Raw genomic sequence first — 14,770 nt, 5'->3', positions numbered from 1 at the left:
AAGAGAGCAAGTCCTGCAATGTCAGTTTCTGCCCTACTCAGAAACCTTCTCTGGTCGTAACGAAATGCATATTCTTTGAGTCAATTCTTTAATTTGACTTAAATAACATTACTGAGAATGTGAACAAACTGCACCATACTTCTCTACACAGATGCATCCCCTCCCTCACACAGTAGCCAACTCCGCCCTACGATGCACCGTCTTGGATCACACGGACTTAGCAGGCCTTGGGGCGATCCAGTGGATCACAGCATCTGACAGGACTGTGGGCATGTAGCTCATGGGAATGTAGAGAAGCTTGGCGTCCCAGCCGGCTGAGTACCGAGTGCGGGGATGGCGGGCGGTCAGGGCGTGTTCCATGCATTCCGTCACCAAGGACAGATCCTGCGTGCACTTCTCCAATGAGCCAATCATTTTCATGCCTGTGCAGAATGAGAAAGACCCAGATGTATTCCCACTGCAGACCACTCCCACATTAAGATCAACTAACAGAATGAGTTTCTAGAATTCCTGGCCCTGTACAGTGAGTCCACCCATAACCCTTAACAGTGCCTCACTCCTACCCCAGGCAGGAACCAGAGTTCCACACTAAGCCGCCTCGGGCTTTATTCCTGGGAACATCAACAACACACAGACTGATGCCAGCTGTTGTACCACCACCTAGCCAGGAGGTGACGAGGGTCTTGTCTCTCCGGCTCCGTTTCCTCCTTAACATTAACGAGAGGTTCAGCTGAGACAGCACAGCCAGGTCTAACATCCTGGATCTATTCCTTAGGTAACTAGGCAACCTCTTAGGACCATGGACTAAGGGTCCCCTGTTTATGGGTGAGTCAGAGCATGAAGGTTGGACTTGAGACTGTAGGAGATGCTAATTATGGACCTAGGCTTTCAGAAGATGGTTTGCTTCTCTCCCCATGGTCCACACAGCTCACTCACTGGATGCGAAGTACTTCTCCCCATAGATCTCCTTGACTTCTGGGCTTGCCCGATTCCATGTTTCTTGGAAACTTCTAAAAATCAGCTCAGGATCGGTCACAGGGGTCTTGAAGTAACCCGGCTCGATGATAGCCACTTTCACCCCAGAGTGGGAGAGCTCCCTCCTGCAAGGCACCCAGGAAGAGGGGCAAGGACTTCAGAGGTCTTGTTAAGGAAAACACAAGAATAATGAAAAAAAAAGAACACACACAAAATAATAAAACATCAACTAGGATTGCAGTAGATTTAGTTCAAAAGTCTGGGGAGTTATGAAGTACAGCAGACAGGAGGAGAAAATTTATGATGATACTATTGCCTCTCTACAGAGTTTGAGTAGTTTTCCAAGTATTTCCATACATTTGCTCATACCTTTAAATCCTACCAAATTGCTGAAAGGCTGCACCTAAATTCTGTCTCCTTGTATTCCTGCCAAATGTCATTGAAAACTGGGCTGTGCCAATTTTGTTTTTCCCACGCCCCTCAAACGCCTCCCTCTCTTTCCCACCCAGGTCAACCTCCTGGACATCTGTCCCTAAGGAGCATTCATGTGTCTGCGGTCTCAGCTCTCACACAGCACAGCCACCTCAGCCCTGCCGCCAGTGGAGTCTCCATTGTCCATGTGATGAAGAAGCTCCCCTGAATAAAGGGCTTCCCTGGGGCTTAACTGCCCGCAGGCTCCCAGATCCCACTTATCATAGCAGTTATGTACGTGAATGGGCTGCACAGCTGAATAATACCGGTTCCAATTCTGCCCCAGGCACTTTCTGACTGTGGGCAGAGACAGGTTAAAGTAAAACTATCCCGCCTGACCGGGCGGTGGTGCAGTGGATAGAGCGTCGGACTGGGATGTGGAGGACCCAGGTTCAAGACCCGGAGGTCGCCAGCTTTAGCGTGGGCTCATCTGGTTTGAGCAAAGCTCACCAGCTTGGTTGGATCCAAGGTCTGCTGTAGCCCCCCCAGGGTCAAGGCACATATGAGAAAGCAATCAATGAACAACTAAAGTGCCACAATGAAAAACTGATGATTGATTCTTCTCATCTCTCTGTGTTCCTGTCTGTATCTATCTCTCCCTCTCTGACTCTCGCTCTGTCTCTGTAAAAAAAAAAAAAAAAAAAAAAAAAAGTTAAAACTATCCCGACCCCCAGAAGATAAACCGGGCTTCCCAATAATGCCGGCCACAGAGCAAGAGAGAAGGACCTGGAAGTAAGACCCTCTGAGGCTGTGTGGAATCACCCCCCAGGAAAAGTCCCCCAGAGAAGCACTGAAGCAGGGGGGCTGAGCGATGGCCTGTGTCCCAGCCCAATACCTGAGGGAGTCCGAGAAGGCCTGGACACCATACTTGGAGATGCCATAGCCACCACCATATAGGTTTATACGACCCAAGACGCTGGAGACGTTGACCACGCGACCCCTTGCCTTCCTCACCAAGGGCAGCAGATACAGGGTCACTTCAATCACCCCCAACAGGTTCACATCAAGCACTTTCACGAAGTCCTGTTTGGTCAGCCACTCATTGGGTGCGGTGGGCAAAGAGATGCCAGCGTTATTCACCAGGCCCCAGAGTCCTAGGCACACAGGGGGGAGGGAGCAATACTTTGCTGAGACTGGGTAGTAAAGACAGAACTGGAGTTCCAATTCACCTTCCAACCGAGTGAGGACAGTGTGAGGAGGTGTCATGGAAAGTGGTTAGATTAGCAAACTACATGCTGTCTGCAGAGTATTGGGCAGTGCTGGCACTGTAAGCTGCTGTTGACACAGAGAATGCCATCCTCCTGATTTATTGCTTAGTGCCCAGTCCCCTGCCTGGAAGAAGAGATTTGTTGAGGCAGGACTGATGCTGATAAAGTCTACTGAGTCCACACTGTGGATCATAGAGAGTGATGTCTGAGTTTTCACACATCAATGCTGACCTTGCAGACATTATAACTATTTGCCCGCATTTTCTGATTCCTCAGTGACTGTTCAACTATTGATGAGGGAAACAGAAAGACACAGACAGAGAGACAACAAAGAATGGAGGGAAAAGATGTAGGAAAACTACACTGTATAAACAACAGAAACATAACAGATGGCAAACATCTAAGGACACTTTGTTTGGGTAAAACAGGTCAGAAATCTCAGGTGTAGGGGAATGGGAGAATAGGGCTGCGACTGACCTCAGGGCACTGGCCTCGACACACTGCAGGAATGTGGAGCCAGTTCCTCTAGGAAGCTCTGAGAATTCTGAGGGCAGGCTTTGAAAGAGACTCAAGACTGCCTGTCCCCCACTTCAGGCACAGTGTTCACCCTCTGCCCAGACAATGCCCCCCTCTCCTCCCACCTGCAGAGGAGGCCATTCTCCTCCCACCCTTACTGCATCCCACCCACCCCCCAGGGCCCACAGTTTACCCAGCTTCATGGAAACCACTCTGTGAGACACGAAGACAGTGCTGAGGATGTAAAGATTTACCAACCACAGGCCTCCGGACAGCAAGGTCAGGGCTGGCAGGGGGAACCTGGAAATACTGACCCAGAGAGGTGAGTCCCTGGCTTGCTCAGACATGCCCTGCCCTTATAAGAGTCATATTCTCCTACCACACACTTTCCTTCTCAGAACTGACTCGATGCACATAGGTATAGAGTAGAGATTTGGGTTAAAAAAAAAAAAGTTTCCCAAAGCTTCATTTTTGTTGAATATGATGAATAAAATGTAGGAAACAATTTCATATCATACCATAAGATACTGCTTTCATAAATGACATTAGTCAGAGAGATAGAATATTCTCTATTGCTAAAAATTAAGCCTTTTGTTTTTCTTAAGATCAGAAACAAGACAAGAGTGTCCACTTTCACTACTTCTATTCAATGCTGTTTTTGAAGTTCTGGCCACAGCAATCAGACAAGAAAAGAAATTAAAGGCATCTAAATTGGAAAGGAAGAAGGAAAACTGTCATTATTTGCATATGATATATTATAGAGAGAAAACTTTAAAGAGTCCACAAAGAAACTATGAATTAAAATTGATATATAAACTCAGTAAAAGTAGAATGATACAAAACTAATATTCATAGTTTTTTTATAGTCCGGATCTCCAACAGTCTGAGGAACAGTGAACTGGCCCCCTATGTAAAAAGTTTGGGAACCTCTGCTCTATGACAAAGAAGGCAAGAATAAACAATGCGATAAAGACAGTTTCTTGGCCCTGGCCAGTTGGCTCAGCGGTAGAGCGTTAGCCTGGTGTGCGGGGGACCCGGGTTCGATTCCCGGCCAGGGCACATAGGAGAAGCGCCCATTTGCTTCTCCACCCCCCCTCCTTCCTCTCTGTCTCTCTCTTCCCCTCCCGCAGCCAAGGCTCCATTGGAGCAAAGATGGCCCGGGCGCTGGGAATGGCTCCTTGGCCTCTGCCCCAGGCGCTAGAGTGGCTCTGGTCACGGAGGAGCGACCCCCCGGAGGGGCAGAGCGTTGCCCCCTGGTGGGCAGAGCGTCGCCCCTGGTGGGCGTGCCGGGTGGATCCCGGTCGGGCGCATGCGGGAGTCTGACTGTCTCTCCCCGTTTCCAGCTTCAGAAAAATACAAAAAAAAAAAAAAAAGACAGTTTCTTTAATAAATGGTATTGAAAAACTGAACAGATACATACTAACAAATAAAATTAGACCACTTCTTTACACCCAATACAAGAATAAAGTCAAAATGAATTGAAGACTTAAATGTAAGACCCAAAACCATAAAACACCTGGAAGAAAACATAGTAAACTCTCTGACACAACTATTTCTAATATTATTTTGGCTCTGTCTCCTCAGGCAAGGGAAACAAAAGAAAAAATAAACAGCAGGGACTACATCCAACTAAATACGTTTTTGCACAGCAAAGTAAGCCATTTATAAAGTGAAAACACAATCTATGGAATGGTGAAGATATTTTTCAACGAGACATCCAAAAAGAGGTTAATATCTAAAATATGTAAGGAATTTTTATAACATAGCACTAAAAAGACATATAATCTAATTTAAAAATATGGGCAGAGAACCTGACAGATATTTCTCTAAAGCAGACATAGAGATACAAAAATATAGTTAACATCACCAATTATCAGAGAAAAGCAAATTAAAACCACAATGAGATATCACTTCATATCTGTCAGAAGAGCTATCATCAAAACATGCAAACTACAAATGGAGGTGAGGGTGTGGAGAAAAGGGAACCCTTGTGCGCCATTGATGACATTCCAACTTGGTGTACCCACTGTGAAAAACAGTACGGAGGTTCATAAATATATTAAACATAGAACTACCATGTGGCCCAGAAATCCCACTGATGAGTATTTATCCAGAGATACAAAATACTAACTAAAAAAGATATATGCTTCCCTATGTTCATTGCAGCATTATTTACAGTAGCCAAGACATGGAAGCAACCTAAGTGTCCATCAACAGACAACTGGATAAAAAAGTATTGAATAGTATAGACACACACACACACACACAATGAAGTCTTACTCAGCCATAAAAAAGAATGAAATCTTAACCATTTTTAACAACGTGGATGGACCTAAAGGGTATCATATAAGCTGAGCGAAATAAGTCACATAGAGAAAGACAAATACCATATGATTTCACTTATACGTGGAATGTAAATGAACAAGCAAAACAGAAACAAACTCAGTTACAGAAAACAAACTGACAGTTTCCAGGTGGGAGGTGCATGGGGGACTGAGTGGGAAAGGTGAAGGGACTAAGAAGTACAAGTGGCGCCCTGGCCAGATAGCTCAGTTGGTTAGAGGGTTGTCCTGAGTGCAGAGGTGGCCAGTTCGATCCCTGGTCAGGAAACATACAGGAACAGATCAATGTCCCTGTCTCTCCCTTCCTCTCTCTCTAAAGTCATAAATAAAAATTTAAAGATTTTTTAAATTTAAGATTTTGAAGAAAAATAATTCTGTTGTATAATTGCTCATCTATTAATACAAAAAATAGGATACAAACTATGGGCAAAAAATAATACCATATAGGTCAAATGTTAACAGCAGTTATCTCTAGGTTGTGAGATGTGGGGTGAGTTTTCTCTATCCCTGAGCTTTCTGTGTTTTCCACATTGATCATGTTTTACATTTCTACTTAGAGAAATGATATTGATAATTTTTTTATTCTCTCTCAATATGACAGGCACAGCACAGTAAAAGAAAGAGAGAGAGGACATGAACATGCATCAGTTTTCTGACCGTCCTGACATCTCAGTGTCGTCACCTGAAAATGGGTGATCTTAACTCCTGGGTGGACGAGTATGAGTCACAAACAAGAACAGGTCAACGTGCTGAGAGCAGGAGTTCGGCTCCAGCACTGTCCCCCAGCCTCCAAGTAAGCCTCAGAAAGGGAGCCCCGTTCACCTCCAGGCACTCAGCCTCTAGACATCCAGAACCTCTGCTGAGAGGTGGGGATCCATGGACAGGAATTCTGCAAGGACAAATTCTCTCAGCACAAACTCTCCCCAAACTACAGGGCTGCGATCAAGGTCAGGAAGAGGGCAGCAGTAAAGAGAAGAGGCTTGGCTGGCAGGCTGGGTGAGGTGAAGAAGGCAAATATGACTTCAGGTCCCAGAAAACACATTGGGAATCTTCCCCAAGTAGCAGACTATGGGTCTTCCTGTCACTGGGAGAGAAGAAACAGACTTGAGAAATCTGTGTGGTACCTTTGTCCCCGGTGTGTTCCTTCACCCACTTGGTGGCCGCAGCAATGCTGTCTGTCTTGGTGACATCCAGGATCACTGTCTCCAGCCTGTCTGACGTCTGGCCCCTGAGCTGCTCAGCCCCCTTCTCTGTCAGACATGCAGCCAGCACCCTCAAGCCTCGCAGGTCCAGCTGCCTAGCCAGCAGGTTCCCGAAGCCTGAGTCACAGCCCGTGATGAAGACATACTTGTCTCGGAGGTGGCTCACCACCTGCCTTTCCCGGTACCAGCGCAGGAGGTAGTACAGGCCCACGAGAGTCGCCAGGTACAGCCACATGGCTTTGCAGGGGACAGGCTGGCAGGCAAGAGTGAAACAAGGATGTGGCCAGTGTTCAGTTAGGGGATCCAAGAGCACACAGATAAGAGTCATTGCACCAACCTCCAGGCTTGCTGTTCATCTTGATTAGTATTATTTGTTCTTGCCCCAACTAGTATGAACTCTGGTACACTTACACTGTTGCTCATAGAAGACAGTGCATTTTCCAGAGAACCCCTTGACCTGAGGACAGTTTTCCTGACCACCTTCTCCTGGTTCTCCCACTCCTCCCTCTCTCCCTCCACCCACCTCTCCCCCATTAACCTTCCCTAAAGGAACCCCCTCTGGCCATGATCTCATGGTCCAGAACTGTCTTCTTACCTTTAACCTGCTCAAGCCTGGAACCCTTGTCACCCAGACCTACTGGAGAGTGTCACAAAGAGGACACTCTTTGAATCAAGACACACGTGAGTTCAATATCCAGCTCTGCTCCACCTACCGTGTGACCTCGGCAGCTGCGTGGACTCTGAGCCTGGGTTCTTCTCATTTGGCTCAGCCTAGAATTCATTCCTGAAAATACTAAGCTCTGTTTAGAAAAGTATTATACATCCCAGTTTTGAAAGAAAAGGCATATAAGATTCCCCTGTGATGTAGAAAGTCTCACGGGCAGGAAGGTCTTCTAGAGGCAGCGGGGGGGAGGAGGTGTCTGACTGACCTCCGAGGCGGAGACGAGAAGGGCGCAGGGCAGCTCACGCCGTGGAACCCCTCCTGGTACCTCGGAGGGTGGAGGGAAGGGACTTAACAAAATGCGGCCCTCATAGTTGTCACCCTCTCACTCCATGAAGATGCCCTGTCCCCAGCCCTGGGTGCCCGTTTACATGGCTCTCTGCCCTCCTGTATCAGGCTGTCCCCTGCCAGCCACACATGCAGAATCCAGACCCAGACCCAGACCGCAAAGGCAGAAAGGGCCGACTTGAACAGGGACTGAGGACTGGTCCTTAAATTCATCATCAGGAAGGGCCATAAACCCCAGCAACTGGTAAGGCCTCAGCTCAGTCTGAATGAGGGTGATGCTGGGAGGTGGACGGAGCTGCCCACTCAGGACAAAAAAGGAAGGACAAGAGTCGGAGCCCAGAACAGCTGTCCCTGAGGGGACTCAGGGTGAGGTGGGGGAAACCATTTCAGAGAAGTGGGTGGAACGGTAGGTGGAACAATGCTGAGAGTAGGGCAGCTTCCTCATGGCACCCCTGTGGCATTGACCCAATTGAGCCTAGGCGCTGCTCACGTCCACAGAAATGGACCAGACCCCCCTCTCAGGGGGCATGGAGTCTGGTGGAAGGTCTGAGGGACTCTGAGGCTCGGTTACATTGGACCTCTCTGTCAATGCCTTCTTCCTTCCACTGTGGCAACGCCCTTCAGCTGCAGCCCTGGTGGAGCTCTGCAGTCAGCCTTGGTGGGTGTGGCCTTCCAGAAGTCCAATCCAAGATCAGAGACCTAACCGTCCACTGCTCCCTGACCTTCCAGAGAGGACTCTTGAAGGCTGACCCAGACTTCTTGAACACCTTTCCCCAACGGCTACCAAATAGTTCAATGATCATTGTTTTGGGGGAGAAAAATGACAGAAGTCCAGAAGCTCCAGGTTAAGCCTAAAACAATGGTTTCATTTTAATAAAGCAACATGGACTGTGTCTGAGTGAGGTGAGCACTAGAACATTGACGTGAAGCCTCTGGAGAGAAGGGACTTATTATAATTATATTTCCAGTACTTGGCAGTGCTTAGCAGCTAACAGAGATACATGGATGTGGTAGTAGATGACACTGCAACATCCTGCTTCATTCTCCATTTCCACCTGCATTTCTTACATTGTCTGACAATATGAGATTGCACAAAGCCTCCATTCCCCTCATCTTTATAATTATGGAAAAGAATCAAGATGACTGCAGTGAGTCCTCTCAACTCCAACTCTCAGGGAGTCTAAGAAGCCACATTTTGTCATAAAAATGTGGACTTAGCAAGTCCTTTAGGAAACACTGGAGAATTCAAGGGATATTTCTATCTAGCACACAGTAGGTTTTCAACAAAAGTTAGTCAAAATTGAATAAATCTGGAATCAGCAAGTGACTGTCAAAACATTTTCAGAGGCCCTGGCCAGTTGGATCAGTGGTAGAGCATCAGCCTGGCATGCAGGAATCCCGGGTTCGATTCCTGGCCAGGGCACACAGGAGAGGCGCCCATCTGCTTCTCCACCCCTCCCCCTCTCCTTCTTCTCTCTCTCTCTCTCTTCCCCTCCTGCAGCCAAGGCTCCATTGGAGCAAAGTTGGCCCAGGCGCTGAGGATGGCTCTGTGGCCTCTGCCTCAGGTGCTAGAATGGCCCTGGTTGCAACAGAGCAATGCTCCAGATGAGCAGAGCATCGCCCCCTGGTGGGCATGCCAGATGGATCCCGGTCGGGCGCATGTGGGAGTCTAACTGCCTCCCCGTTTCCAACTTAGAAAATACAAAAAAGAAAAAGAAACAAAACCAACATTTGCAGAGACCCTGGGACAGGTGCTGGGGACCAGAATGGGGAGGAATCTGAGGGAGGAGAAACCAAAGGAGGGGGAATAGCTGAGGCACACTACGAGGCTGTTTCCCTGGGGGTGTAGTGCCCTTCCAATCTCTATCACTCTCTCCAAGATCTCTTGTTCTTAGACTAACCTTGCACATCACACACAAACATACACACACACACTCACTCTTGGGGAAATTATAGAGAGGAAAAGTTGTCTCTCATGAAAGGATGAAGGCTTGCAAGCAAAAACAATTCACCATCCCTTTCTCAAGCCCCTCCCCAGACCATGCCATACTTCTCTCGGCCATTGTGAAGAGGGTTTCCTTGTCACTCTTCAATTTCCCAGAATTCCCAGGGTTGAGTCACCTCCCCAGAAGTGTATGCTCTACCCCACTTTTTAAAAATCCCAGGCCCCATCCTTGAGAAGCTCTCCTTTTGGACACCATGGACCCCTTTGAAAAATCTAAGGAAGGTCCAAACCCCCTTAAAAATGACTTAACAAGCAGGATTTCATATATACTTTTCAGGGGGTTCATAGGCCGCCTAAAGCCATTACATGCCAGGAATCCAGGTCAACAAGGGTTTATTGACTTACTAGCAGTGTGACTCAGGCAGGTTGTCTATCCCCTCTGTGCCTCAGCTTCCTTGCCTAGCACAGCACCCACCTCAAGTTATTATGAGGATTAAATAAAATGATGCATGAAAAGCACCTTGCAGTTGTGCCTGGCAAATGGTGAATATTCAATATATGTTAGCTGTTACTACATCTCTTCGGTGGTAATTCATAGTGGCATTTGGGGATGTCTTTTACCTTCTATGTAAGAACACGTAGTCAAACAACTAAATAATAGAAGCTGGTGTTGATTGATTTCAGAGAAAAAGGCTGGTGGTGAGACTTGGGAAAATTATCTCAAGATCAGTTCCACAAGAAGGATCTCTTCTTCCTCATCACCAAAAAGTATAAAAGGGCCATGCTTGCCTGACCAGGCGGTGGCGCAGTAGATAGAGAGTCGGACTGGGATGCGGAAGATTCCAGGTTCGAGACCCCAAGATCGCCAGCTTGAGCGCAGGCTCATCTGGTTTGAGCAAAAGGCTCACCGGCTTGGACCCAAGGTCGCTGGCTCCAGCAAGGGGTTACTCGGTCTGCTGAAGGCCAACTGTCAAGGCACATATGAGAAAGCAATCAATGAACAACTAAGAAGTCGCAACTCGCAACGAGAAACTAATGATTGATGCTTCTCATCTCTCTCTGTTTCTGTCTGTCTGTCCCTATCTCTGCCTCTGTAAAAAAAAAAAAAGGGGGGCCATGCTTATGCCAAGCACTTTACTTTTTTATTACTATTATTAAATGAGAGGTGGGAAGGCAGAGAGACAGACTTCCACAAGGCCCCTACCAGGTGATGCTCTGTGGTCTGGGGCTGCTGCTCTGGTTGCTGAGCAACCAAGCTATTTTAGCACCTGAGGTGAGGTTATGGAGCCATCCTCAGTGCCCACCTATGGCCAACTTGCTCGAACCATTTCATTAGAGCCATGGCTGTGGGAGAGGGAGAGGGAGAGGAAGAGAGAGAGAGGAAAGAAGGAGGGAAAGGGTGGAGAAGCACATGATTGCTTTTTCTGTATGCCCTGCCCTGGAATCAAACCCAGGACTTCCACATGCCGAACAATGCTCTACCACTGAGCCAACTGTCCAGAGCTACTTTATTTATTTTATCTCATGTAGCTCATAGAATAACCTTATGATGGAAGCACTTTACATATAAAGAGATTCAGACTCAGAAAGGTAACATGACTTGCCTGAAGTCACACAGGTACTAAGTGGTGGAACAAGGTGTCAGAGCCAAGACTAATCCCCAAACTATTGTTACTTTCACTGTGTCTCGGCAAAGCATGAGTGAGCAGGAAAGAGCTGAACCAAACCAAGGACAGGGTCACTGGGTCACATCCTTCTTTGAGGAGCCTGGGGTGCCCCTTATCTGGTGCTGCTGGGCAGACAAGGCTGCCTCCCTGACAGGGAGAAGTGGTGGCTGGATTTGGCGTCTGTACTCAGTATCCTTCTGGAAGCTCAAGCTGGGAATGGGAGTGCAATTGCTGCCAAATTCCTCAGCCTTGACCTGTTCACAATCCACCTGTCCTTGCCACACAAAGTAGGGTCCAAGGCCACAAAGGTCACAAAGTTGAGGTAAGATTCCTGGGACTGACTGCCCTGCCTCCAGGGTCCAGGCACAAGCTCTTGGCCCCCAACCGACCTTTTGAAGCTGCCTGACTTTATCTGTGACTTTCAATAACTCCTCCCTTGTACCTTCCTTCCTTTCTGATTGTTGATTCCAATGTCTTGTCTACATTTTTTAAAAAACAAAAGGGGGAGGGCAGGAAGAGGAAGAAGAAAGAGTAAATTTCCTGGAATTGTTTCACTGCTGTCATCCTGGTGCTTGGAGCAGAACTGTCTGCCCCACTCGTCTTGCCTAGATTGGCGAGGAGCCTGGGCTCCTGTCCCTCCCTCTTTCCCTTCCTTCCAGTCTCTTTCCAGCTGCTCATCTCCTCCCTCCAAAGAAAAATACCCACATGAAAACTGCAGAGCTATCACTTTTTCTTCCTGAGGGAGCAGATTTCCCTCTGTGCCTCTGCCAGAAGTGACCATAATCACTTCCTCTGGCTGCACATACACATTGGGTGATATGATGGGGTGGGGACTACAGAGCAGGTGGAGGTGACGCTGCAGGAGGTGAAGTCGCCATATGGAAGGGAAGAAGAGACCTGGGGTGGAAAATTCACAGACACAAGCCAGTAAAATGCAGTCCTGAGAGGAATGGAAATGGCCATGGGTCAGAATGTGTGGTCTGTGTGGAGAGAACAGAGACCAGAACTAGAGGGGCTTGGTCTAGTGCAGTCTCCATCTGTCAAAGGCATGGAGAAGGAAACAAAAATTCTCATAAGGCTTCTTATTGAAAAAAAGATATTCATAGGCTAGAAACTGAGATCCTAAAGAGAGAGAGCGAGAAGGAGTAGAATGGTCTGAAAAGTCAAAGTAAATAGCTGATTATGACAGATTTTTTTTTATCTCTGCCCCAAGTTTCTGGATAATAGGAACATTTCTTCTTCTAATGAACATCTCTCTTCTTCTTTTTTTTTTCTTTACAGGGACAGAGAGAGAGAGAGAGAGAGTCAGAGAGAGGGATAGATAGGGATAGACAGACAGGAATGAAGAAAGATGAGAAGCATCAATCATCAGTTTTTTGTTGCGACACCTTAGTTGTTCATTGATTGCTTTCTCATATGTGCCTTGACTGCGAGCCTTCAGCAGACCGAGTAACCCCTTGCTTGAGCCAGCGACCTTGGGTCTAAGCTGATGAGCATTTTTTTATTTTTCTCAAGCTGGATGAGCCCTCAGTCAAGCTGGCAACCTAGGGGTCTCGAACCTGGATCCTTCGCATCCCAGTCTAACGCTCTATCCACTGTACCACTGCCTGGTCAGGCGAGGTGACTCTTGGTGGGTCCTGGACAGCATCAGGATGGGAACTGGTCACCAGGAAGAGGAAGCCTTGCTCAGAGGCTTGGACTTTCAGCCCTACTCCCCATCCTGTAGGGAGAGAGGGGGCTGGAGAGTAAATCAATAATCATATTTATGTGAGGAGGGGTCCATAATAATTCCTAAACTATGAGGTTCAGAGATCTTCTGGGTTGGTGAAAACATCCACATGCCTGAAGTGTCCCCCAGCTCCATGGGGACAATAGCTCAGGACCATTCCGAACCTCACCCTAGGTACCCACCGCTTTTTTTTTTTTTTTTTTTTTGACAGATGCAGAGAGAGAGAGTCAGAAAGAGGGACAGATAGGGACAGACAGACAGGAAGAGAGAGATGAGAAGCATCAATTCTTATTGTGGCACCTTCATTGTTCATTGATTGTTTTCTCATATGTGACTTGATGGGGAGGGGGCTACAGCAGACTGAGTGACCCCTTGCTCAAGCCAGCAACGTTGGGCTCAAGGTGGTGAGACTTGCTCAAAGCAGATGAGCCAGCGCTCAAGCTGGCGACCTCAGGGATTTGAACCTGGGTCCTCCACATCTCAGTTCAATGCTCTATCTACTGTACCACCACCTAGTCAGGCTGTACCTACCTCTTTATCTGGATGTTCATCTGTATCTTTTATAATAAACCAACCAGTTAATGTAAGTAAATATTTCCCAGAGCTTTGTAAGCCATTCTAAAAAATTATATAAAACTGAGGGGAGTTTCTAGAATCCCTGACTTTATTACCATGTTGGACAGAAGTGTGGGTACCCTGGGAATTAATTACTTGTGACTGGCACATAAAGTGAGGACAATCCTGTGGAACTGAGCACTTAAACCTGTGGATCTGACACTAATGCCAAGTGGTTTGTGACAGGATTGGATTAAATTATATGATAACCCCCCCAAATTATAGTATACCCAGTTGGTGTTCGGAGAGATGGAAAATTGGTTTGTCTGGGGGGAAAACCCTATGTATTTAGTGTCAAAAATGTTGTGCATAAAGAAACAGTTTTCCTAAAGGAGGCTTTAAGAAAACTGCAAAATTAAAAATACCCCTTCCCACAGAGATGGTCACACAACAATGTGAATGTACTTAATGCTACTGAACTGTATACTTAAAATAGTTAAAGTGGCAAATTTGATGTTATGTTTAAAATTAATAAAAATTAACTAGCAACTAGCAAACATTTTTAAAACCCCTCCCTGAATAGATAAACAAAATGTGCTATATCCATGTTATGAAATATTTCTCAGCCATGAAAAGGAACAAAGCACTGATACATGCTACTATGTGGATGAATCTCAAAACTATTATGCTAAGTGAAAGACACCAAACACAAAAGTCACACATTGTATGATTCCATTTATATTAAATATCCATAATAGGTAAATTCATAGACACAGAAAGTAGAATGGTGGCTGCCAAGGACTAGGAGAAGAGGGGGGCAGGGAGTGAGTGCATAACAGTTATGGGGTTTTCTTTTGGGGTGAAGAAATGTTTTGGAACTAGACAGAGGTGGTAATTGCACAACAATATGAATGTACTAAATGCCACTTTATTGTATATTTTAAAATGGTTAATATTGTTATGGGATTTTTACTTTGATTAAATATATATACCTAATTCCCTCCAGACAACACATCTTCCTTGCTCTACATCCTACAAAACAGGGACCCAGCTCCAGGTGGCCCTGCCCTCTGCTCAGTGTGGCTTGTGCAAGACGGTCAACCTCTCTGGGTTTCACAGAGGATAAGGACGCCCATCCTTCTTCCCTACAG

The 14,770-nt window shown here is 46.8% G+C and overlaps 2 protein-coding genes across 5 annotated transcripts in view; one reads left to right on the top strand and one right to left on the bottom strand.

Moving 5' to 3' along the window:
- The window catches only part of LOC136325035 (ribonuclease H1-like), a 62,847-nt gene extending 61,127 nt beyond the window's left edge, over positions 1-1,720 (top strand). For all 4 annotated transcript variants that reach the window (XR_010729193.1, XM_066258732.1, XM_066258740.1 and 1 more), the window contains one exon: positions 1,485-1,720. Coding sequence is in view for 2 of the 4 variants with exons in the window: in XM_066258732.1 (XP_066114829.1) it covers positions 1,485-1,615 (131 nt within the window). In the remaining 2 variants the exon portion in view is untranslated. The remainder of the gene's footprint in view (positions 1-1,484) is intronic.
- LOC136325031 (retinol dehydrogenase 16-like) lies at positions 76-7,421 on the bottom strand. The gene is made up of 5 exons (XM_066258725.1): positions 7,310-7,421; positions 6,637-6,967; positions 2,282-2,540; positions 937-1,100; positions 76-422 (listed from the first exon to the last, which is right to left on the bottom strand). Exons 2-5 carry the CDS (start codon positions 6,947-6,949, stop codon positions 208-210), a joined length of 951 nt encoding a protein of 316 aa, XP_066114822.1. The 5' UTR covers positions 6,950-6,967; positions 7,310-7,421; the 3' UTR covers positions 76-207.
- Positions 7,422-14,770: the final 7,349 nt, after the last annotated feature.

This window comes from Saccopteryx bilineata, chromosome 2 (genome assembly GCF_036850765.1).
Source record: "Saccopteryx bilineata isolate mSacBil1 chromosome 2, mSacBil1_pri_phased_curated, whole genome shotgun sequence".
NCBI lineage: Eukaryota > Metazoa > Chordata > Mammalia > Chiroptera > Emballonuridae > Saccopteryx > Saccopteryx bilineata.
The sequence above is the reverse complement of the archived record's forward strand: the minus strand, read 5'-3'. Positions and strand labels throughout refer to the sequence as shown.

Bases quoted from the DNA above. Each gene is read 5' to 3' on its own strand.
- LOC136325031 (XM_066258725.1), bottom strand. From the start codon at position 6,949: ATGTGGCTGTACCTGGCGACTCTCGTGGGCCTGTACTACCTCCTGCGC. The intron at 2,541-6,636 runs GTACCACACAGA...CTGTGTGCCTAG, and splicing joins GGAACACACCGGGGACAAAG to GACTCTGGGGCCTGGTGAAT. The intron at 423-936 runs GTGAGTGAGCTG...CATTCTGCACAG, and splicing joins GGAGAAGTACTTCGCATCCA to GCATGAAAATGATTGGCTCA.